The sequence below is a fragment of the Helicoverpa zea genome, chromosome 12 (assembly GCF_022581195.2).
Source record: "Helicoverpa zea isolate HzStark_Cry1AcR chromosome 12, ilHelZeax1.1, whole genome shotgun sequence".
Classification (NCBI taxonomy): domain Eukaryota; kingdom Metazoa; phylum Arthropoda; class Insecta; order Lepidoptera; family Noctuidae; genus Helicoverpa; species Helicoverpa zea.
In genome coordinates, this window is record NC_061463.1 from 4,881,339 (window position 1) to 4,907,756 (window position 26,418).

General features: G+C 36.5%; 3 protein-coding genes across 4 annotated transcripts in view; 1 reads left to right on the forward strand and 2 right to left on the reverse strand.

The window, feature by feature from the left end:
• Window positions 1-26,418, reverse strand: part of LOC124634832 (ATP-binding cassette sub-family G member 1) — a 60,917-nt gene that overhangs the window by 11,086 nt on the left and 23,413 nt on the right. The window contains exons 2-3 of the mRNA XM_047170481.1: window positions 19,229-19,293; window positions 16-136 (exon numbers count right to left, since the gene is read on the reverse strand). Coding sequence (XP_047026437.1) covers window positions 16-136; window positions 19,229-19,283 — 176 coding nt within the window. The 5' untranslated portion in view covers window positions 19,284-19,293. The remainder of the gene's footprint in view (window positions 1-15; window positions 137-19,228; window positions 19,294-26,418) is intronic.
• Window positions 8,602-11,065, forward strand: LOC124634836 (protein ALP1-like). The gene is made up of 2 exons (XM_047170484.1): window positions 8,602-9,131; window positions 10,087-11,065. The coding sequence occupies exons 1-2, from the start codon at window positions 8,824-8,826 to the stop codon at window positions 10,991-10,993; spliced, it is 1,215 nt and encodes a 404-aa protein (XP_047026440.1). The 5' UTR covers window positions 8,602-8,823; the 3' UTR covers window positions 10,994-11,065.
• LOC124634837 lies at window positions 9,148-12,733 on the reverse strand. 2 transcript variants are annotated; one of them, XR_006984935.1, is made up of 2 exons: window positions 11,093-11,898; window positions 9,148-9,942 (listed from the first exon to the last, which is right to left on the reverse strand). XR_006984935.1 is itself a non-coding variant. In XM_047170485.1 (2 exons), exons 1-2 carry the CDS (start codon window positions 12,482-12,484, stop codon window positions 9,239-9,241), a joined length of 882 nt encoding a protein of 293 aa, XP_047026441.1. In that variant the 5' UTR covers window positions 12,485-12,733; the 3' UTR covers window positions 9,148-9,238. The 2 variants fall into 2 exon arrangements, 1 of the variants encoding a protein (XP_047026441.1); XM_047170485.1 differs by lacking the exon at window positions 11,093-11,898 and adding an exon at window positions 12,307-12,733.

Sequence of the window (26,418 nt, forward strand, 5' to 3'; positions counted from 1 at the left end):
GTTTGCCGTTCGTACCTGTATCCAGACAAAGCATTGAGTAGCGAGCTCTTGCCAGCTCCCGAAGGTCCCATGATGGCTACCAGCTGGCCTGATGTGAACCTTCCATCCACACCCTTGACCACCACCTTCCGCGGTCCTGAAAAGAAATAATGTTATCCATAAGTAAAATGAATAAGATGTGATCTCAGGTGATTAAAATTACTATAGTCATCTAGGTAATCAATTTAACTACAGAAATCGTCAATATCTAAAGCTCACAATAAAGTTTCAATAGGTTAAGCTTTAGGAAGTTTGGAGAATGCAACATTAATAGTTTCTAATATATTTTAGAAGTAAGTGCCTAATCGATGTGTATTTTTATTTCTCTTTTTATTTTACTGAAACGAATGATAATATCGTTCTTAAATCGATTTTACTCCGTTAACAACTTTATTGCGGTTTAAGCAAGAAAAAGGTAATTGCAATAGTATTGTGTCTATTAGTTGTCTATTACCAGATATAATCTATAAATTGCGACACTATTCTGCAAGAATTATGAAGCAAGATTTAGTTTCTCAGAAATTAATGTAAGACAAAGGAATGTTTTAATTTATGTCATATGCCACATGTATATCCAAAAGGGATGCCTTTTTTAAATGAGTAGGTTTAAACTCTTATTTCTTAAATAGCCAATCGTCAGAATTTCCATTCAAAGTCAGTTACGCAAAGGAAAAGAGATTCATACGTGCGCACAGAGTTCATTGACCTAGACATTGTAATGCAGTATAATAGTGCATCGTATAATGGTATATGTAGGATTTGAGCGCAGAAATTCCCCAGTGCAGTTATTTGATTACCTACCAAGAAACCATTCAAGTGCAATATGGGTATTTTTAAGGATAAGGTACGCCTTTTCAATGTCAATGTTAGTTGGGGTTTTTTTTATTTTAAAATCTGAAAAGTTTTTAATGTTATATAATACTACGGGTAATAATTTTCTACTTGCTTATGTTAATACATAATATCCAATTAAATGAAAAATAGTGATACCGTGAATGACACCAATGACGTCAAATTACTTATATACAGATATAATTTGTGTTATTTTACGTGATAATGTTTATAAACTATAATAATTGGTTTAAACACAAAGCTTATTGTGTTTAATTCTATATGATTACTTTCAATAGAAGATTAATTGAATGTAGGTAATTATGAGAAAATAAAATAAATTCACATTTTTTCAGCAAATTACATGAAATAATTGTTTTAAAACAATTAGAGCCTTATTCAATTATGTAGGTACTTTCTGTTGCTACTTGCCTCTTCACAATAACCTTTTTTCTTAACTGTTAGCATGGCAACACAAAAGAATAGTCTTTATAGATATACTGTATTTTTTATCTTTTATTAAACATGTACTTATGTAAATAATTGTATTTTTTAATATTAACAATTAGAAAAAATAACTATATAAAAATTACACTGTATCTTTTATTATTTTTGTCACAATTCTTTAGAATATCAAGATTCATTAAATACTCGTTAATTTTCAAATTCATTTGCTGACCCACTCAACTGCTCCAAATAAAAAACATAAATATTCAAGCAGGAAAATGTTAACCTATTTTTAAAATGGAACAGCAAATTTCTCATACTAAACGAATGGATCGCGGAAAAGCCCCACGGCCCTTGGCGGGCTTCGGCTGAGAAACAGTTATGTGACCCGACTCGTGCATCGCACCTTGCCACTAGAATCCTGGAGATACAACCGAGAATCGATAAGACTTTTGCTGTAATCGATATACATTACAACGCCGATGAATCGAATCGCTACTATGCATCTCTAACGTTGTTGTGAATTTTTATTTTTGTTAAGGCCTGATAGAGCTGCAACATACTCAGATACTCAGATGACAGTTCATTTTTCTGTATCACCGGTCTATGTACGATTATCCGAATTTTCGATTATCAAAATCGACACCGATCCCTATGAATAGTAATCGTTTTATTACCAGATACAAGGAAATATCTTTCCCAGAAGTGGTAAATAGGAGGATAACTGTGAAGCGAGTTTGTATGGGCAAAACATGAAAGGCATAGTAATCGATTTGCACATTTAATTAAAGAAACAGTTACTGTAGTCGCACCTTGAACTTGTGTGTCGAAAACATTCGATTAGTGTGAGCCGCTCGAGGCGTGAATCGATTAAATATCTATTGATTATTAAAATTGATTGGTTTGCTGGGAACATTTCTGCATGGCATGTACTCAGTACTAAGAACAGTTAGAGATTAACGTGGAGTTGAAATGGTAGATAAGTAGAAGATAGAATTAACAGTGTTTTCTATTAACTAGTGGTTCCATCCATAGCTGTTTTCTGCTAATTCTATACTTACCTGTCTTTAAAATATCCTGATCGCAATCTTTAGCCTTAAGGGCCCAATGTATGCTCAACGGTGGACGCCATCATGCGCGTGAGAGCTCTCACGACGGGGGATGCTGTGTCCCGGGGGGGGGTCGTCTTGGCGGTGTCTCTTGACATCGCCAACGCCTTCAACACCCTTCCCTGGAGTTGCATTAGGGAGGCACTCCGGTATCACCGGGTGCCGACCTACCTTCGTCGCGTGGTCGAGGCCTATCTGTCGGATAGGTCCATAATCTACCCTGGTCACAACGGGGAATGGAACCGGCGAGAAATGTCGTGCGGTGTTCCGCAGGGGTCGGTACTGGGGCCGCTCCTGTGGAACATCGGCTACGACTGGGTGCTGCGCGCCGACCTCCCTAGCGGCGTCAGCGTGGTCTGCTACGCTGACGACACGCTGGTTCTGGCACAAGGGAGGTCGCACCAGGAGGCGGCCGACATAATGACGCGCGGGGTTGCGACAGTCATCGAGAGGATCCAGCTGCTGGGCCTGGAGGTGGCCTTGCACAAATCCGAGGCCATGTGCTTTCATGGGCTTCGGAACGCGCCACCTTCAGGCTCCCAGGTCACGGTGGGGGGGGGTTACCATCGGCGTCGAGAGGGCGATGAAGTACCTAGGACTCGTCCTCGACGGCCGGTGGAACTTCGTCGAACATTTCCGACGTTTGGGCCCCAAACTGGAGAAGACAGGTGCTGCCTTCAAGCGGCTCCTGCCCAACCTGGGAGGCCCAAACGCCCACTGCCGTAAACTCTACGCGGGAGTCTTGCGGTCCATGGCCCTTTACGGGGCCCCGGTATGGGCACGTTCGGTACGGCCGCGGGCTGTACACTACCTGAACGTGCCCCAAAGGGTGATAGCCATTAGGCTAATCCGGGGGTACCGCACGATTTCCCGCGAAGCAGCTGGCCTACTTGCTGGACTGCCACCGTGGGATCTGGAGGCGAGGGTCTTCTTGCGCCTGTACGACTGGCGCGAGGAGGCTCAGCGCCGGGGAGAAACCCCGTTGCCGCGGCAAGTTGTCGCGCAGCGGGCGGAGCTCCGGCGCGATCTCATGGTGGCCTGGAGGGAGCGACTGTCGCAACCCAGTGCAGGGCACGCCACCATCGTGGCGGTAAGTCCCCTCTTTGAGGAGTGGCTCGGGAGGAGTCACGGCGCCCTCACGTACCGCATGACGCAGGTCCTCACCGGACACGGTTGTTTCGGGAGGTACCTGCACCGCATCGGTCGTGAGGAGGCGCCCGGGTGTCACCATTGTGCGGACAGCCCCGAGGACACGGTGGACCACACAGTCCAGGTGTGCCCCGCATGGGAGGGGCACCGCCGGGTCCTCGTCGAGGCTTTGGGCGGCGGCGACCTCTCGCGTCCGGCCCTGGTTCAGGCCATGGTCCGGGGCGAGAGGGAATGGGATGCCGTCGCCTCCTTCTGCGAAGCGGTCATGCTCGAGAAGGAGGAGGCGGAACGCCAGAGAGTTCGCACCTCTCATCCCGGCCGCCGCGCTGGACCAGGTAGACACCATGGGCGCCGGGTGTCGCGAGATGACTCCCGGCCACCGTAGGCGTGGGTCTGTGGGCGGTGAGTTCGGGTGGCTCATCGTCCCTCTGTCTTTCTAGACGACAGACCCGTGTCGACGGCGCGCGTTGTTCCACGCGCTCCTCAAAGAGATGTCAGCAACCCCAGCGGGGCCCAGCAGGGCCAAGGCCTGCCGGGGCTGCGGGTTGTTCGAAAGAGATACCGCGGCCCTGGTACATAAAAGGCCTATGACGGAACACGACGATTTTAGTCAGTAAAAGTCTGACACTCCCTCACCGCTGCTAACCCACAGCGGGTGGGGTCATTTGATTATTTTACGTCGCTAAAAAAAAAAAAAAAAAAAAAAGGGCCCAATGTATGTATATTAAAAACTTCCTCTTGAATATACACTTAAAAGTATATATCGGGTGTGTCGTTCATAATCACATTAAATTGAATGCGTTAATATACTGGTTAATATATGTCGCTTAACACAAACAAAAAAGAAAAATACGTAAAAATAAAAAAATGATTTTTTCAAACAAAGTAAATGGAATAAAAATGTGCAAAAATTAGAACACCATATAAAAGTCAGTCATTACAAACAACTGAAATTCTCCCTTGAAAACTGACAGCTGTCAACTGATTAAAACATACGATACTCCTAAGTTTATCTCTGCTTTACACATGATGTTGTAAATTATAAAAACGAAAAATGACTCCTGTGGTTAAACCACTGAATGGATTAGGTTATTTTTTTTACAATTCGCCATAGAATATCATAAAGTATATGCGATATGATTTAATGTGATTGTGAACGACACACCCGATATAGGTAGGTGGTCCCGCATTGTTATGTAGGTAGGTACCTTCTGCAATAGGCAATGCGATAAGATCTCGTATGCGTGTTATATATGGGCTGACGCAAACTGCACTAAAGAGTATAATGATGCAGAAATACTTGGTGACCGGCCAATAGACACGTGTCTATGGCGCACAGTTTATTGACTCTTGCACTAAGACGTGATAAGAATTGTAATTACTGGCTTAATGATGAACTTACTTAATCCCTACATCTAACTTAGCATGACTTTCTTTGTAGCATGATATGGATTTGTGATGGAATATGAATGTACCTTTGTCAATATTGTAGCCTGAACTTTATCAAGTACTTTAGAGATATGTATACCTATAGGTCACGGTTTGGAGGTCTAAAATTGTGAGTAGGTAGTGAATGTAGATGTCTGTAGGGTGTAGAATGTAAGGATTTAATCCAATTTTATTGGCACCTGCGGTTTCTTGATTTATAATTCGAATCAGGCATAGCTCAATAAAAATCTAACAATTGATTTGAATCTTTTCCTTAACTTTATGTAGTTTCTTGGTAGCCATCAAAAGGGTTTGATGATGACAAAAAGGTTAACAAACCTATTTCTGTTTCGCTACGAAATTTAACGACCATAAACAAAGACTAAGCTGATGCAAATATAATAAGCACCTTGCTTATAAAGCCCCATTTTCTCTTCACGAGAAATTGCCTCGCGACAACCTGACGACATTATAATTTTAACTTAACGATGTTAAGACTATAATGGCTGCATGGCTTTGTAAATATTGTTTGCTTTATTTGGGACACTGTTATATAAAGTCCTTGGCTTTGTGATGGAGTATTAATGTTCTTTCAAATGTTATCGCCATAATATTTGATGGTTCAGACGCAGAGTCTAGTTGACTCTAACATCCAGTTCTACATATAAGTTACTTTGTTGGGAAATTGACTATCAATATTTTTGGAGGTGCATTTTATTAATATACTTTAGTATACAAGGTATTTTTAAAGCTTAAAAGCCTCTTTGCTGCAAATAAATCTATCATTTATGTAGGAAGGCGATTTTTTGACAAAAATATTCCAATAAATACCAATCTAATTTAAATAAACTAAGAAACTTTACAGTTTCACAATGCATATAAATCAAAATAATTAGTGCATAGAGCCAGCACATTAGTCTTACTTTATTGAATAGCGCTGTTAACTGCTTCCCTTTCTTAATGGACGTAAAAAAACGCAAGTTCACGATTTATGTATTTGGTGATTTGTGATTTATCGATTGCTTTTATGTACTTAAGTAATTATTCATTTTTATAAACTTTATGTCGTTGCTTGCATAATGCTGCAATGTCGTTGCTTTCTTCGTTCATCCGTCAGAATTAGGTACTTAGGTACTTACTGACAGTCGTTCTCAATAATCTACCTATCTGAGGTTTTGGTTACCAGGGATAGGAATTTGACATTCCTTGTATGGTGGTAATGCCAAAATTCTATCTGTAGACAGGATATTGGGGCAACCGTTAATCGATTTCCGAATTCACGCCTCGTTTGTCTGCCTCCATGCAAAAATATCCACGTGTGTCTCAGCTAAAATTATCTCATTAGAAACGTCTCGTGTGTGCAATTGGTGTGCATGCTGAAAATAGAACAATTTCAGTTTCATGAGTTCACGACACAATGTAACGTGAAATCAGTGCCAAAATTCTCTAAATTCGGTGAAAGTTGCAATTCTATTTTGAGAGTGCGAGTATGAGAGGCATACTGACAAGGTTAATATGGACCTAAATAAGTGGTGAAGACTTATCTATTTCATAAAATACCTAGAATAAATACATTGTTACATATCTTTTTCCCCGTGCGGATAATATGACCAATGTTATGTTTCACTTCAAGTAAACCGTAGCGACCTCTAACATTTACTTATTAATTATTTAAGTCTTACTAATTAAATTATTACACTGTTATCTCCTACAACAGTGTTGCAATTCCAGTTATTTGAGATATACATCACAAAATGTCCATAATACTGGTATTTTGGCGGGAGAATGCTGATCTGCCTAAGTACGTCGACTCCTGCGCATGATTCATACACCGGACGGTCACGGTCCCTTTGCGAGGTAACGGCCAGTGTTACACTAGTAATTAACTTCAAACTTAATTATTAATAAAACTGTAGCTGGATATTTTATGGTTGTAATATTGTAATTTGAGTAAAAACTACTGTTTTGGGTGATTTATAATTATGTAGGTACACTCTTCTTCGCTGGTCGTAAAGACTGTCTGTATTTAGATATTCTTAAGAACCTAGGTACATTCTATTTCAAAATAAACAGAAGTGCAAAAAAAACTTGCAAAATAATCTTCCGCTATAACATTTTATTTTTTCAGTTTTTTTTAGAAGTCGATATTTAAGATCTAATTAAACTAAAACCATCAACAAATAACGAAAGTTCAAAGATCACTGATAGCTAATATAGTCACGCACCGCATGACGAATACTTACCGAATGGATTTGTGTGACATCCGCTGACCGGAGTACAATCGTATTGTTTACCATCACATTGCATGTAAGTACGTACGTAATACGCAGCTGCATCTGATTGATGACTTAGGTATCGGCGACTCATTACTATTTACAAATTTTCCTTTTATTTTAATTAATCGTATGTGCTTGAGCTGCTAGAGAGACAATGGCAAGAAAATAAAACCTTTATAGGTACGTAGGAACGTTTTTATTCGTGGGTGTTACCATAAAGGCTTTGCCGATTTCATGCTAAATCAACAATGTACGCAGTTTTGGATACATTATATCTTCCCTTTAGGATCTACTGTTGAAAAGGTAGAACTAGAAATATCAACTAAATTAATTACTAGACCACTAATCTATACTAATATTATAAAGCTGAAGAGTTTGTTTGTTTTTTTGTTTGTTTGAACGCGCTAATCTCAGGAACTACTGGTCCGATTTGAAAATTTCTTTCAGTGTTAGATAGCCCATTAATCGAGGAAGGCTATAGACTTTTTATCCCGGTACGGGAAGTAGTTCCCACGGGATGCGGGTGAAACCGAAAAAATGGCGTGAAACCGCTGGCAGAAAAGCTAGTTTGATGATAACTGTCTTTGGACAAGACGCTCTTTCGGAAACATGCAGACGACACGGTCGATCGACGACCCGAAGAGAAATTCAAATAAGTAGCTTTAAAAAGCGGCCTTAAAAGTGAAATCCATTGCCATATTTATGCTAAGTAATTAGCATCCATATTGTTTTGTAAAATTCCCATACATAACCGGTTTACGTTGTACCGCGGATGTTCTTCCGGCGTCTGGGTAAATGGTTCGTGTATTGAATTATGAGGTAGTTGTCCTCATTGTAAATACGCGCTTTATGTAATGCTTGCGGTACAAAAAACTTCGATAAGTGCAGAAAAAACTGCGGTTTGAATTAATTTATTCAGTAATTAATAATTTCCATATTATAATTTACATTTAGAATAGATTTGTTTCCAATGTAATAAGTTATCGTGTTTTTTTTGAACAGTTTATATGAAATTAATAACAAAAAATTGCTATAATTTAAGTATTTAGCGCACGTCGCCTTTGAATTATAATAACTGATGACAGGTTATTTAATATCAATAAAGACTTCTTGTTTTTCTAGATTTTCGATTTTCAAATCTAAGCTTTGATTTATTGTTTTGTTTATCATTTTGCATTTCAAATATTCAGAGTATTCACAGAGCAATTTGATTTCTGACGGAACCCCAATAAAAATGTACATTCCTATCACATTTAATATACCTATTCCAAATTCGCAGAACCATAGACTGATGGTGGTCTTACCCATGACAGACCCTTAGGCCCATAGCACACGGCGTTTTTTAAACGCGCTGACGACGCGCAGAGAACGCGCGTATACACGATTCAAACGAGATTGGATCGCAACCTTGTAACTTAAGCACACGGGGCGATTATAAAACCTGCCTCTTCTGCGCGTATACGCGCAGGTACAGCGGTAAGACGCGCTGTAGTCGCTCGTACCTTTTGCGTTTTGATCAGAGACTCCTCTTCTTCAGTTGTACAATGGCGTCGGTTGAGACAACACTGCTTACTTTGGCTTTAGTACTTCTTTTAAAAAGTAAAAAACGTAAAAAAAAGCGAATTTATTGGATAGATCCATTTACGAGTGAAAAAAGATTGAGTGGTCATTATCATACAACTTTTAAAAAATTGGTAATACATAGAAGATGGAAGAAATTTTATAATTGTTATCGAATGTCATATTCGTCATTCCAAGAACTTCTTTTGATTCTAAAACCTGAGTTAACTCGTCAAAATACAGCAATGAGATCATGTATATCGGCAGAAGAACGTTTGCTCATCACATTGAGGTAAGAAAACAACTAGTATTTATTTATTTATTTATTGTTCTGTTACATTTTTAAATCAATCGTAAAATGTTATAAGTGCACTTAGATTATGAATAAGAGAAAAAGATTTATTCAATATCATCATACATGTCAGATATGATATCGGAGTCATTTGTAACCGATTCATTGCTATCTAAATTTTGAAGTGAACTGACAGATTCGTTTCTTGGCGCTGATTGATTACTTGGATATTGTGGTTGAAATTCAGACTGATATCCAGATTCAGACTGATATCCAGACTGGTATCCATACTGATGTTCATATTGAAATGCACCTTGGTATCTATTTTCATTCAATATTCTCGATGAGTGTCCCATATTTTTATATTTACGAATTAAATTTATCATATCAGCTTTGGCCTCTAACTTAAATTCCTCTTTGATAGCAGAAAAATCTTTAGCTAACGAAATTAAGAACAGTATGTCGGGATTTTCAGATAAAATTGTATTATTCGCTTCCTTAGACTGTTTGAGATTTGCTGTCAGTGCTTCATACAATTTGTCTTGTGGGTCTTCATGTTTTGGAGTCTTTTTAGACTTCTTTGGTGAATGTGGTTTTTGAAAATCACAGTCTTGGTTATTCCCCAGTGCTGCATCATCATTTTGACTTGGAGATCTTATTTCGTAAAGCGGGTCTAAAAAAGTTAGCAAATTGGAATATATGTAGGGTCTTCTAGGTTTAGCTCCAGATCCACTGGAACAGTTATTGTTCTTCGCCTTGTCTCTTTTATAAGCGTCCTTAATGCTCTTCCATTTTCTTTGAAGTTCAATGACTGAAAACAATAATAATGTAAATAGTTTAGTTATTTATTAGGTTAATTTTAATTCATTTGAAATAAGTAGTTGTAGGTTAATTTTAATTAAATATGTAAAATTTACGATAACAAGAGAAGCTTTAAAAATGTTATTCTTTTCAGGTATTTAGCTACGGGTTGCTATTTCTCAGATATTCACTATGACTTTAAGTGTGGACAAACGACGGCAGGCATCATAGTCCGTGAAACAGTGAAAATAATATGGGATAAATTAAAAAACATCTGTATGCCAGAACCAACCGAGGAATCACATCTAAAAACTGCTGAAGGATTTATGAAATACGCAAATTTTCCCAATCTACTTGGGGCTATCGATGGGAAACATATCAGAGTTATAAAACCTCAACATAGTGGATCAGAGTATTTTAATTATAAAAAATATTTTTCCATCGTATTGCTTGCAATATGTGACGCAAATTACAGATTTATCGATATAGATGTCGGATGCTATGGAAAGGCTGCAGACTCAACAATAAATGAATGTAGTGAATGGACCAAAAAGATAAGGCAAGGAAATTATAATATACCAAATGCGAGACCAATATCTAATAATGGAGTGCCAATACCATTTACGTTTGTTGGAGATGAAGGCTTTGCATTATCTCAACATTTACAGAGACCTTACGCTGGAAAAATCTTGCCACGAGAGAAAAGAATATATAATTACCGCTTGACACGTGCCAGACGATACATTGAATGTACATTTGGTATATTAAGCAACAAATTTAAAATCTTTAATCGGCCACTGAACGTTAGCGTGGACTTCAGTGTGGCTATTGTGAAAGCCTGTTGTGTACTGCATAATTTCATACGTGAACGTGACGGTTATAATTTTCATAATTCTTTGAGTATAGTTGGTTTAGAAGATCCTCCTGAAGATGCAAGTTTGATTTCGATTGGTGCAAGACGGTCACAGGGACAATTAAGCGGAACTATGATACGAAATATGTACGCTGATTATTTTATTAGTGATGAAGGTGCAGTACCATGGCAAGATTCTAAAATTTAGGGTACCTACCAGTAGCGTAGGGTGAAAAAAAAGAAAAGTAAAGCCAGCACAAAAAAAAGTTTACCGCGTCAATAAACAAGACGTCATTAAATTACTTACATAAAAGTTCTCATCAAGACGAATCAAACGAGCCCAAACTTGATGGAATTACTTTGTTTTATTACGAAGATCCTATAGCCGACTTCCAGCTCCATCGTCAGACCCTGGAAACTGTCTGAAGACAAAGTACTCATCAAGACAAATGAAACGAGCCCAAACTCGACGGAATTACGTTGCTTTATTACAGAGATCCCATGGCCACCCTCCAGCTCCATCATGAGACCTTGGAAACTGTCTGAATACAAAATACTCATCAAGACAAATGAAACGAGTCCAAACTCGATGGAAGTACATCGCTTTATTACTGAGTTCCTATGGCCACCTTCCACCTCTATCATCAGATCAGTTCTACGTCATACATCATCATAATATTCCACTGTCATGCGATTTACACATTTATGCAAAATTTCAGCTTAATTGGAAACCGACAAGTGGGTCAAATTTAACTTACAACATTATATTGCAACGGACAAATGAAACGAAATAATATTCTTATAATAAAGATTGTAAGCTATCACAGATCGGCTTTACCCGGCTCATATTATCGACAGTGTTTGCATGTGGTAGTAATGTGTATGTATGCGTGAATCGCATACATTTCAAACATTTGAATTCCCATAAATATGAGCGAGTAAAATCGGCACGCGTAAAATAATATACGTGTGCGTTTGCGCGATTCAAATACATTGCGTATTTTGTATTCAGCTTATTGAAGAATATTTTGTGAAAGCGTGTAATGCAAGGTGACCGTTTGTGGCAGGTTCCTGCCATTTTGACAGATTAATTAAGGACAAAAAAAGCCTGGCATAGATTAATAATTTATATAATTAATTTACTTATACTCTCATTAAATTAATTAAATAAATTCTGCCAACTGCCTGGTTTTTTTTGTCATTAATTAATCTGTACAAAATGGCAGGAACCTGCCACAAATGGTCACCCTGGTGTAATGTAATTATATTGTTTGCGATAATTACGTAGATTAGTCGAATAGATTTTTGTAAGACTAGGGCTCAGTGAAGCTATTGTTGTAAATATAAAAAAAATACATATACCTATTAGAATCTGCCAAGGGAAGCCGATGGGAATCGTGTTGTATGGAGGCTACGCCACTGGTACCTACCTAATTACATGTTCTACTGTTTTACTGTTCTATGTACCGTCGCACTATAAACTATAATAAATTATTTTTAAATAAATATAAGAAATCTTACCTGCCAGGTTTTTTTCCTTACTGGTTTTTTCATTAAAATTGTTATAAAAAATTTGGCACAATTCATCCCAAGCATTTCTTTTTAACACTTTGTTTGAATATTCGGGCAGTAGTGAATTCCATGTAGCTGGACGATTGTTTATTTCTGTTATAAAGCGGTCGGTGTCGAAGGGTTCCATTTTAAACGAGATACACGCGCAGCACACAATAAACCATTATTGCAACTGAGGCGCGGGCGCAGTGGTGGACCCCCACCCCCTCTGCCCTACTCCGCTCCTTTGTACGCGCGTTTGTACCGCTTCAAATGCGCGTATACGCGCTTCATGCGCGCGTTTCTATTATCAATGCAAACGCAACAATTAGCGTTTACAGCGCCGAAGAAGCGCGTTCCTGAAACGCGCGTTATCAGCGCATTTAAAAAACGCCGTGTGCTATGGGCCTTACACTTTCAATATGATGACTAACAGTAAAACCCAGTGTTCACTAACCATCGATACATATGTTAATGTATTTCGACCTTCCATTGTTTCGTGCCCAGCATTGTAACGAGCTGTTATTGGTCATTTCTGCGATTTTCGAACGGTAAGGGAAGCTATTGTCATTCAGACAGGGAAATAAATGACGAGCGTCATATTTATGATGAATTGATGAATATTTAAATTGACGTGCTAAAGGAAATGGAGTATGTAGGTAAGTAACACACGGTAAAGGGGAGATGATACTTTAACACGAAAAGAAAGGTTCTGAATAGGTACTGCACTAACTTCAATGACAACATACAACGATAAGTATGAATTTTCACGTTCATTTTTAAAAATACCTAAACAGTTGTTTAAAGACAAAATAGACGTTTATATTGCCGGTGAACTTAAGCATTAGTGTTTTAATTATTTTCTTCGATAAATCAATAAAGATGGGTACATTTTGACATGACATGAAAGGTTCTGAAACCATAAAGACCAAATAAAGATAGCATCTTCAGATTTACCAGGGCTTCAAGTTTCCATCGCAGATGTAACATATGTATTTGTCGCGTAAAAACATGCATGTTGCCTGTAATAGACTGACCCATCAGGTCAATCAATAGAGGAAAAAAAGTTTCCATTACTGCAGTTGACTATAATAGAAAGCAAAACGTCAGAAGTGCATAGGCACTCGCACACAAGTAGCGCACGCGTAACATTGGCCGGTCAGTTCAAGGCCAATGTCAATGCATTCACTTCTATACGATCGCAGTGTTGTTTTCATGCTTTAGATTAGGTATTTCTATTAACTATGTTTTCTAGCGATGTTTTATTGCTTTAAAAATAATTTTACAATTCATTTTATGACTTCAAAAAAAGATTAACTTTTATTTATATTGTTAGACTATTACGTTACATAGTTTGTTACCTTTTTGATATGCTTGAACCAGCACTTTGCCTCGTGAGAACTCCTCGTACTTGAATAAAAAGTTGACCAAAGCTCGACAAATGGGCCTAGGAACCTAGCCCTGAAAAAATTTATTTTCTCATCGTACTAGTAGTTTCTGAGATTCAAGCAAACAAACAGACAAACTCTTCAGCTTTAGAATATCAATGTAGGTAACCCATAATCATTAAGCTCGACATAATACCCATAACCTACTGAACGTCAAGGCAGTCACTTTTTTCACAAAACATTATCATATAAGAGAACATCTGTTGTGACAGCTGTCTATCTCATCTCATCATTAGGAACGTCCCCTAAAGGCGGTGTTAGTGTCTCGGCTGACTAGTCTATCAATCATGCTGTATTTTACCTTCAAGAGTCACGAAACTCCTCAGGCAAATTGAACAATACAAAGGGTTGGTTGCACCATATCACTATAACAATAACTGTGCTATAATCAGCCGTCAAATCGCCGATTTAACCAATTGGTGGTAATTTCACTGCGAACTATGGTTTGGCTGTCGTTAATTTATACTTAGTTAAATAGTACAACCCACCCTAAGTGCAATATGAATAGTTCTGTTTTGTAGAATAATAGCTTTTGTAATCCGTCATGTTCTCCCGAGTCTTTTCCCAATAATGATGGGGTCGGCTTTCAGTCTAACCAGATGCAGCTGAGTACCAGTGTTTTACATGGAACGACTGCCTATCTGGATTCCTCAATCTAATGATCGTTTTAACAACAAAAAGCGTTTGAAGTTCTTGATTTATAATAAACAGCTGTTCTCCTTAATCGGAAGGTTAACTTACTGGAGATAATCGGCCCAAGATGTTTGTCAATATAATGTAATGTCCCTTCATAAATACATTGTTTATCTTAATATGCAATAGGCATGATGACAGTAATCAAAAATCATTAAAATAATATATTTATTAAATTAAACTTGAAGCTTGGAATATAAAACGCGCATTGTTTTCTTTATTAATAATGTGATTAATATGTATTTTTATAAAATAAAATTACGAAATAAGGCAATCCGCCATGATATCTTGAACACCAATCAGAGCTCGTGACGTCATTTCTCAAAACAACTCGCGCGAAAGCGCGCGAACGTCACATTTCGTTATTGTGAACTTCCACTGCGATCTTTGTTTTTAATTAATTAATTGTGTATAACACGAGTTATGGAGCCCGGATTTATCAAGGCAAACAGCGCTAATTTGCCTAGAATTGATATCATAATGCTGGGAGAGTTTTTGGCATCAAATAAAGATTTTTGTTCAGCTGAATTTAGAAATGTTAAAACTTCCATGTAAGTATACTAGTTTAATAAAAAAAAACTTCCATGTAAGTGTATTAGTTTAATTAAAAAAACTTCTATGTTAGAATCTAGAGAACTATGTAATAACTTACATCAAAGTGATCTTCACAAAAATAAAGTTGTACCCTGGGCAATATTGCTTTTGAATCTCGCCTTGCAAGTTTAAGCCACTTGTTTCGTATTTTTTTATTGTGAGGAACGTACACAAATAACTTACCAGGAGTTGTTTTGGATGTGTTCTTACACTGGGGGACCCCACAACACCTATGCACTTTCGAATTCATATTTAATAACACAAAAAACTTAATTATTGCACGAGCGTTGTTTACTTGCGTCTTGTAATTTCAGTCGTGACGTCACAAGTGACGACATGACACTGACAAGCGTTTTCGCGCCGGATTCAAAGTGGATAGAGAAAAATGCAATTATTTGATAAAAAAACTTCGCATTTTCTTAAAATTAATAATTTTTCATATAAAATAGACGTATACCTACATCATACAAAGGAATTTAAAAATTTGTCATCATGCCTATTACGAGCGCTAATTACTTCATAAATGCAGTAGAAATCAATCAACAGAGGAACAAGGTTAAGGATACCCTTACGAACCGATAACCTATTGGTTAGACCTTATTATGACACGCATTACGGCTCCTGATTGAAAACGTTACGTCATAATGTGAAGGAGATCGTTTTATCTTAGAACACTTAACCAACTGGACATGGCAGGTCCTCATAAGTAGCACAAAAATAATTAAAAAGAAAGGTTATTAGTGATAGCTGACTCATGTATTTGCAATCACAGCGTTCAATAATTTTGCACGGCACAATTTGTATTGGGACTCCACAACCTAACTAACACCATATGTGTTCATCTGTTGCCTACATTATTGCCAAATAAATAAGTTCTGTTTCTACAACAAGAGCTTAAACTTGATGCACATAAAAATATGGAGGTTATGGTACAGTGACTATCTGGCGCCTCGGAAAAGAAAATTCATGTCAATGCAATGGTGTCTCCTGTTGGTTTAATTCTCTAAGTGCATTATACAACAATAATTGCAAGCATTAAATAAATCACCGTGCTAAGGCGATATTTATCAACGACAGCTAGGTCAGCGAGACGAGTGCTAATAAATGGTAGCTTGTTCCACAAGATTGATAGAAGTGTTAAGATAGTTTGATTTGTAACTCAGTCTAGAGGTCCCTTAAAGGATATGTAATGTTTGTATAATGTTTCATAATTTACATAGCGATTTAAATAATGCTAAAAGCTAGTTGAAGTAGACTGTGAGTTGCACCACTTAATTTTAACGATAACCAATAAAATTCATGACCAGCCGTCAAACTGCCGTCCATTGGCCAAAAACTGAAAATGCTTCAGTTATCGTCATAGATAAATGGTGCAACACACCGTGCAGACTATAGTTGTTGTAACGTCTCTCTTAGTATCATTAACATTATGAAGTCTTCAAAAGCACTAAATAGATAAGTACATTCCCTACTTAGAACAACTACATACTATGGAATAGAACAATGAATCACTGTCGGATGTACCCAATTGTTTAAATGCAAATTAATAATTGAATCATAGTGAACTTTCATTCTATTAACGCAACGACACATATTTCGTTTCCTGTGATAGCATTTCGATTCTACACTGTTCGTATTTGATTAATTAATTTCCGAATGTAGAAAAGACACTAGTTATTCGATACTATATGGTTCTACAATTTGAATATTTTTTGAAACAATAAGAAGTATACAAAGTTTCGAATGTTTGGAATTGGTCGCGGGATACCTTTTATATTTTAGTATTTATTTATTTTCCATTGCCCTTTAATTATGCGATAATCATAGTAGTACTTAAAGAGTGCTTTATGTAATAAAAATAAATATAATATAATAATGGGTTGCTTCACACGTCAGAACAATATAGGTAAGTAGATGCTCGCACTTAAAATAATAAAATGGATATAAAATTTAAATAATGATATCAACAAAGGATTATTTAATACGTAATGAACCGTCAAGCTTATCTATAAGTAGTTCTTTCGAGTTCTACCTTTCTTTTGTCTTATAATGAGCACTGGAAACTATTTCTTTATAACAAACTTCATCTAAATTGATGATAGGAGAGAACTTACCAGGCTTTTCTTTAATGTATTTCGGAAAAATTGCTTCAGGATAAGACATCGCGCTTTTTATAATTAACGATCAAACTTTAACACCACTCTGATAGACGGCCACAACAACATACTTAAATATATGTATGAGAGATGTACTACCCGACCCGCTCCCGGATAAAAAGCACTCTGTACCTGTGTGCCTAAGTTATACTTATCGGTTTAGTAATTTTTCCCTGAAAGCCGGTCAGACAGACTCACGCTTTTATTATATTAGTATGGGTTTCTATGAGAAACACATCCTTATTACTCACCGATAAAATACATAAAGTATATAGGTAATAATGGTGCTACGATTCTAATGATGCCTAGTGATTCAATAAAGATGCATTCTTCAGTAGGTATATAGGTATAGAGGCATAGTGTTTGTAATGTATTTGCATATGATGAGTGTACTCTTGATTTATTGCTGGCATATCACGAACATATGTTTAATTCATAGAATACGTGTTTTTATTCGAACTGTAACTTACTGTATCCATGGACTTACCTAGTCTGAAGAATATGAATGTTGACTAAACTAAAGGTACCTTATCAATCTGTTTTGAAAAAAGGTTTTTTTTTTTTTATTACAGTTTGCCGAATTTATTTTAGTCACAGTTTCTAGTTCCGTTCATATGTATCTAGTAACAGCACATGCATACAAAATTAAATAAATTGCAGTCATTATACAGTAAACTTACTTAACCTTTTATTTTATACCACTATTGTCTTACTGCAGTTAAATAATTACGTTATATCATAAATACAATAAAAGTCTTGTTAATATGGGGTTAATGATATAAACTGCTACCATCTAGTTAGACACTAAGTCTAGCCAGAAAATTCGTTGTATAATAATTTAAAAAAGTATCAACTACAGCCGCAGTGAAACAAATCTAAAAACTACTGGACCGAAAGCATAAATTGTACAGTGTGCTACGTTATCCCTGACTAACATAGGCGAAACGTTATCCAAGTACTACAGGTAGTTCTATAGTATACTTTATTTATTACACTATGAGAATTCCCTTAGAACGAGGGTGTCACCACACGAAACAGCTACAAACTATCACATGGCATCCGACGCAACCATTGAATTTGTAAATAACTCTAAAGCCCCCAATTAATAAGAAATGTGACGAAGGTTCACTAATTAGGTTATCATTCCCTCTTTAAGGTCAGTGTGACAGCCGTCTGGTGAAGTACCAAACACGTGCGTTTGATAACTAGAGAAAAACAATGTTTCTACAATAAAAGAGCGTAATAGACCACGCATGCGACTGTGTATGGTAGCATAATTAGTTGGTTAAAGCACTAGCCTCTCAAGCACGACTGTGTAGTACAGTTCTTGCCAAACTTATTGGCGGTCCGTAACTAAATTCCGAGCACAAGTACGCCCAAAGTACGCCATATGTTCCATACCGCTCCCTCGTCTCCGCCAACTTCTGATACCTTTTTTTGGTGCGAAATCATCATCAAATGACCAGTCCCGCTGTGGGTGCAGTGTGAAGGAGTATGGTGAGAGCAGACTCTTACTGACTAAACCCCACCATGTTCCTTCTTGAGCCCTTCATTTGCGCCCTTCATGCCGCGGTAACTCTTTCGAACAATCTCGTAGACTCACCATACCCAAAAGTCGTTTCTGCGTTGCCTTTAACCTACTTTTTGGTCTTAAAGACTTTACCGTTATAAAGTCTTCATTATCGGCTGAACATACAATAACAATGTCTTAAGAATAGCCGAAACGTGACTATAGTAAAGACTTTCTAGTCTAGTATCGCTACTACTACTATATAGTACTAGTCATTTGTTTTTTAATGGCGTTGTCGTTTTTTTTCTCTTTCAAACTTTGTCAACTTAACGGGATTGTGAACTGCCTACAAAGATATTGTAGGTATCTCAAAAATCTCTACGTAACATACCTATTATTCTTTTTATATAACATATTGTACTCAAACCAGAGTAAGGATAGCAATGGCAATGAAATAAACTATTGAACTGATGCTTTTACTTATAACTTACCCTTAGGAAACCGGTTTTGGACGGTGTATGTTAAATTCCGAAACTCCAAATCCATCTTGGTTAAGCTGAAACAATAAAAAAAACATCGTTATTTTAGGAGAAAGTTTTTAAGACAAGCATCTAATACGGAACACAGAAGACTAATTTTTCAGCTTGTGAAAGATTTCCTTCCATAGTATCGTTCAGGAATAATTCATTCTCTCGTAAACAAATAAACGTTTAATTCATAAACAAAAGAATAAATCACTCGCATCCCCTTTTAAATGAAGAATGTTCACTGTAGTAAAAATCGAATGAAAAAACAATGCCGGATCTAGGCGTATACTTCGATCGAGGAAAATGTCAGCAAGGAGTACTTCCTCATAAAAGAAGTTCATTGTCGTTCAATGCACTGAATATATAATTTACGCCATACTTAATGTAGGTAGGTATGTCATTAAACATCATCACACTTGATTCTAGAAGACTAGAATCTATACTAATATTATAAAGCTGAAGAGTTTGTTTGTTTGTTTGCTTAAATACGCTAATCTCAAGACCGATGGTCCGATTAGAAAAATTCTTTCAGTTTTACATAGCCCATTTATCGGGGAAGGTTTTAGGCTTCTTTTTATCCGGGGTCGTGCAGAGGTTCCCACGGGTCGCAGGTGAAGCCGCTGGTAGAAGCTAGTAAGTAATTAATATTGAGTTGTACGTACAAATAGATTTTACAAAAACAATAATTGTTTATTACGATGGACGCCATCATAACTTATGTTTGACTGACGTTTATGGCTTTACTAAGAATAAAACAAGAACCTATAAAATGGTCTTAGAATATAAAAGATCTAAAATAAATGTAACAGGTTTATCTTTACATTTGAATTGCTTTTTTAGTAGTATATTATCTATATTTAGCGTAGTTAAAATATTATAAAACCTACTTACTGTTTTCTTTTACTATTCTTTTTAGTACTTAATCGTAATTTTGATGTAAAGAGGTTTCGCCGAAAATGACGATCTACGTAAGTAGGTACAGGTACATACTTTCTTTAAGTAGGCTCGCCTATTCTTAGAAACTAGTGAAAGTAATGTTGGTAAGTGACCATCTACGTAAACCATCAATTTCTTTGTCTTTTTTCGTAACTTCCATGGTTAAGAAATGTTCCTAAATCATGTATCTTTTTGTTCATTTTCTTTACTTAGTTAACTTTCTAGTTCGTATCTTAAAGAATAAGATAGATAGGATGCATTCAATTTTACGATAGTGAAATCATAAAAATAGTGGACTCATAGAAAAAAGGCAATACTAAAACTATTTGTTAAGAAACAATAACAATAATACAATGCTAATTTGTTCTAGAGTAATCCTACCAAAGTAAGAAAAAGTAAGTTCAATGCCTTATCTAAGGGTTTATGTACACAAAAACTTATTTTGTAATATTATTTCTATCTTTGTAAACACATTATACAAGCTGTTGATTTGCATCCGTGCCATATTCAAGGAGGTAATTATGCTAATGATTCTCGACCCAAATCAATAAAAAAATTGGTACGTAATTTTTTTTCTTTAATTTTTTTTCGGAATTCCGTAAATGTCATCTAGCCTTATTTAAACTTGGCGCGTATGTTACTGGCATTAAACCCGTGCTGCACCCTCACACAAACGCAAACACAAAGCATACGCAACGATCACTCATAAATTTCATTCATAAAATGGGATTACTTCGGAAATGTCACGACATTACAATGACAAAAAAAGCAGTGCATATTAGCTATTTCCCATCTACTGTAATTCCAATCGATTATTTACGTATTGTATGTCCTCCTCCTGAACTATGGCACAAATGCAAATCAACACCTTGTATAAGCTTGACCTTAAATATTGACACCTGCCAGAAGTTAGAAATAAATAATCAGGATACTGCCGTCTCTATTTAAGTTAACCTTTTAACTTAAAGTACAAAAACTTTGTATAATTTTGGATAACTCATAAAAACATGGTATATTCCATAACACAGCTTACTTCTAGTACGAGCTCACGGTTTAATTTTATGAACCCGGATAACATCTACATGTCAATTATAAACTAAGCAACAAACTAATGATCATTGCTTCAATGTATTGTTAGTTTAACTATACCCATGTTTTCATTTTCTTAAACAAACTGAATTGAGAGCCTCTTATTTTCTGAATTTGGCAAAAAAGGTTTGCACACAAAATGTGAATAAGTTAGTATTCTTTAAACTCCGCTTCAATTATTTTTGAGAGTAACAAAAAGTTTACAACGCAAATATAGAATGTAAACAAAAGAGCATCGTATTTACGAAATGTAGTTCTACACAAACACTTAATGTGACCCACTTGGCACTCTCCGGAATGTTTTTATAGCCAGTGCAGTCATAAAAAGTACCAGTGTGCGTAAGTACTGGATTAATGAATCAACAGTTTGTGATGCGGGAAACAGGATAAATTGGTACCACAAAAATTACAATAATATAGACATACTGTTCTGATTCAATTGACTATTTCTTAACGTAGATATTTATAATATTTTATTGTTAAAATTTTATTTTAAACTAGCTTCTGCCAGCGGTTTCATTCGCATCCCGTGTGAACTACTGCTCTGACCTGGACAAAAAGTAGCTATCAAAAACTAAAAGATTTTTCCAAATCAATTTTAGTGAAAATTAATGTTCACGTTTTTGAACATCCGATGTCGATGTACCATGTAAATAAATATGTTGCGATAATATTTCTTGAAGTTACATAATTAATGTCCAAAATGTTTATTTTTGTTGTTGAATGCTATCTGTAAAAAAATATCTAAGTACTAGGTATTTACATTTTATTTACTTAGACTAAAGGTTAGCCCCGATATCCAAAAAAATGTTCTGAACAGATAACATAGAATGCAGTCACATTCATGTATTTTAACTGTAAACTGTTTTGATATTGACAGGTCTATAGTGCTAGCCCGCACTGAAATGTACAGCTACACAGCACTTTTCACATCAGTATCCCAACATAGTTTATTATGACATTTACGACAAAACATACCCATTGTAATGAACAAGTTAATACTTTGAGTTTTTGTAAACAATTATAAAATAAATCTTGATTATTTGGATGTTTTTTTATTAAACATGAATGAGACCTAGAATTAACATAAAGTCTCGATAAGGCAACCATTAACAGATTATTTATTTTTTAAATCCATAATAGACATGTTATAAATTGCATATTGTTTAAACGTTTAAACATGATCAGAAAATAAAAGAACAGTTAAGGACAAAATCAATAAATGCACGGTTGAAATATTTTTATTTTTTTTAATCTGCCAGTACCTACCTATTTATTTATTTTCAAAATGCCAAGCATAAGGGTGTTAACCTATTTCAAATAAAGGTTGAAACTTACTTTTATTTTATAAAAACGATTTTATAAAAAAAATATATATACATATTTTATTGATTCGACGTATTAACACAGGTACCTACCTATTAATTAGATAATTGGTTAGTTTTAATTCTGAAGTTTACGGCTGTTCTAAATTTAAAATTTTGGGACTCTACATGTCATTGAAGATTTTAATTGTAGGTCAATGATCCATTTGCCCATGGATTCCAGATTTAGAAAAAGATCAAAGACTACAGTAAGGCCGCTGCCTCGAATTTTGCGGGCAGCGGGGCGGCAGCGGCGGCGGCGCGGGCCGTCACCGTTTGACTGGAGCTCACCGCTCGTTGCCCGCTCCCCGCGCCGCTGTATTCGAGGGCCGGTCCATTTGATTATACGCGTAAGAACCTGCCGCTCCCGCGCCGCCGCCGCTGCCGCCCCGCTGCCCGCAAAATTCGAGGCAGCGGCCTAAGACACTGGCAAAAAATCTCGAACTTCGATCGTGAATATAAAGAAAAAAAACACCCAACTAGTGAAAGTAGTTGCGAACGACACACTGTTTTCTCATACGCATGGCCTCGAAAATCAATGGTTCACACCTTAGCAACTATATGACAATACATCAGCATACCGACTCTTTTATAGGTATTAAGATGATATAAAATTCAGTGCTCATAAGGGTCAATTCCCACTGAAAGAGCAGCGGCCGGCAGCGGCCGGCAGCGGCCGTAAGAGCACGGACAATGTAAGAGCGCGGCACGGCGGCGGCGCGGGGCCGCGCGGCCCGCCGCGCTCGCGCTCAATCACTTGCATTTACGGCCGCTGCCGGCCGCTGCCGGCCGCTGCTCTTTCAGTGGGGATTGACCCTAAGTCTCAAATCAGTAAAGAACAAGGGAATGTCCGTTATTTAAAGTAATTCGTTGAACTAAGGTTTCTTATAAAAGACGTTAGGTTATTTGGTTAAAAAGGCGAAAAACCTCAATGATTGTTTGCTGAAAAAAATTGTCGAAACTTATCGTGGGAGTTTTATTTAAAGGTTTAATTGGAGGAATTAACACTTCTTTTATTCCTTGAATATTCGTAGTAAAGATGTTGTTGCGATTTTTTGCAACTTTGAGTTCATTTAATATTGACACTTAGGACCTAGATGATTCAAGAATAACTTTAATTAAAAAATCAACATTGGATGAAGATTTATGTTAATAATATGTGTAATACCACCCATACAGCATTTCCTATTGGGACACAAGACATTTATAATCCTTTTGTACGGAACGGATTTTGCTAATAAGTATCACAATGGTCGCTCAATAAATCATATTTGCCTATACGAAGGATTGTGAAGAAAGACTACAGTGAAGCATAATATTAAAAACAGAACACATAACAAATGAAGACGATTCTAATCTATCAGTCTTAAATCAACAAATATCCGAATTGAGAACCTCCTCATTTTTGGGAAAGGCTTTTAAAAATATTCCATTGTGACAGCAAAAACGCGTCATAATTTTACTAGGTATAAGGCCCTAGGTGGCTGGTGGCATAACAATAAAGTTTATAGCTATTAATAAACTTGATACGTGAATAAACCGTGTTTCTCACTTTTACCGGTCAAGAGCGGTCAATGAACCCACAGCTGTTATTATCGAAATCTCACTACGGAAACTTTTACTTCCTAATTTCTACAGGTATTCTGACATTTTACTTTAATGGCTTCCATTTTATGGTGATCTTTATCGCGTTTCCACTATTGTCTTTTAAACTTGATGTTTTATAATATTGTAAATGCAGTTCCATATTGTGAGGTTCGTTAAAAAAAAGAAGTTGCTAATAGAAACCAAATATAAAAGATATAAATGGCTGGTATAAGTAGGTCAAACACGCTTTATACATTAAAATCATGGAGATAATAAATGATATAAAGAATCTGGTTTGTAAAGCACAAAAAAGTATTTAATAAACTATTTAAAATAATAAATAAAATACATTTATAGCATTTAATTCGCAATAAAACAAAGATTAAAGTTGGAAGCCAACTTTCAAGCGACAATTCCGTACGTAGCCGTAGGTACTTTCTTATGATAGTGATCTTGAAGTGTAAGCGGGATCATTGCCAATGAATTGATACTTTCACTTGTCACAGTGATCTCGACCGGTCCAAGGCGATCCTACGAAAGCTTGGATGGCATAGCAATTTAAAATTTGTTTATGTCGCTATAAAATCCAATTTAGAATAAAACTTTTTTTTTGCATAAGGTTACAGATTAGGACAAGCAATGTGTTATTGCTTTTGGACCTATTTAAGTTCTAAGAATGGTTTGCTTTTGTTTATTTTCTATTAAAAGGTTTGTAGGTAGAATAATACATTTTTGACCTAAATTATAGCAAGGTTGCAACAGTGCAACGTCCTAATGATGTTTCATAAAATCTTTGTAACTAAGGTCGTCGAGCACAATATGAACATGTTCATTAGGTATGTAAGTATATTTTTTGTTATAGGCGCAATTATATACATCTGTGTAAAAACATGACTAATAAATTTAGATATTTTGAAATGACCACCTACCAGAATTCCACAACCAAAATTCCGGTAAGAATACCTATATATTATACCTACCTATTATCAACCTTTCTCCTAGCTTCCATTTGCCTATTCGCAACCAGGGCGGCTGTTTCATGATCATAAACTAAAGAAATCAGTTGAAAATCTCTCAGGAGTTACTTGACAGTACGACTCTGAAGAGAACTTACAAATTAAATGTTTGAAGTGAGGTATGGGCCTCAAAAACTGCATTGGTATCTCACCATATTTGCCGAGGTCAAACAAATACGTAACGCAAGTCATCAAACTACCACAAATTATTGTTTGTGGTTGCACATACCGAGACGCTAAACTGGTACAAGATGTACCTACCTATGTGCCTACGCCATGGTTTCATACCATCAAAATGGCATTGATTTACTATGCTATATATTTAGGACCATAGGAGTTGATCTCTTTCCGGTCGTGTCGGATTGCCGTCCCATCGGGTTATGAGAGTGAAGGAATAGGGAGTGCACCTGTGTCTACGCAAATGCTCGATGTCTATTATAGGACCACGATTGATTAGATAAGTATCAGGTTTCCCCGAACTCCTTTGCGTGGAAAAAAGTTATAGGTGCCTACCAAAATCTGAAGCGGAAATCAGACTTTATCAGAATAGTAAAAAGCTAACTGATCCTAACACTATGTGGATACATTTTGCAAAATCGCACTTATTTAAATGTACATTTTTTTAAACTTAGTTAGGTACTTTATTCAAGTTTGATCGTGAGGTATCATCACGGTCCACGGTGAAACTCTTTGAAGAATGAATCAGACGATGTAAACATAAAACTATTTTCTAGGAAAAGAAAAGAAAGCTGAAGCATGACTGTGCTTGGTTTTTGTATGCATTCAGTTAGTCGCGAGTATGGGAAAAAATATTGAATGAGAAAAATTTACATTCACTGATAAATGCAACTATGCATTCACGCATGTTCAAACAATATGCTTGCGCAAGCAAATGCTTTGAAGATTATGATATGATTATGTTATCATCAGTAATTAATCATCGTGTCATACTGTATTTCTTAGCAATTCACAAAATATGTGTGTAACTATGTGTACTCGAATATTTTTAGTACGTGTAATGTTTAAAAATAATCTCTTGTCAAAAAAATATACGATAACGTTAATTTCCAGATACCTTGACACATTATGATATTATTTAAAATACATATAAAAGTGATTGATGAGCGGGAGGTGAACATTTGTTCGTACAATATTTTAATAA

Bases quoted from the DNA above. Each gene is read 5' to 3' on its own strand.
- LOC124634837 (XM_047170485.1), bottom strand. From the start codon at position 12,484: ATGGAACCCTTCGACACCGACCGCTTTATAACAGAAATAAACAATCGT. The intron at 9,943-12,306 runs GTAAGATTTCTT...TATTGTTTTCAG, and splicing joins TAAGGAAAAAAACCTGGCAG to TCATTGAACTTCAAAGAAAA.
- LOC124634836 (XM_047170484.1), top strand. From the start codon at position 8,824: ATGGCGTCGGTTGAGACAACACTGCTTACTTTGGCTTTAGTACTTCTT. The intron at 9,132-10,086 runs GTAAGAAAACAA...TATTCTTTTCAG, and splicing joins CGTTTGCTCATCACATTGAG to GTATTTAGCTACGGGTTGCT.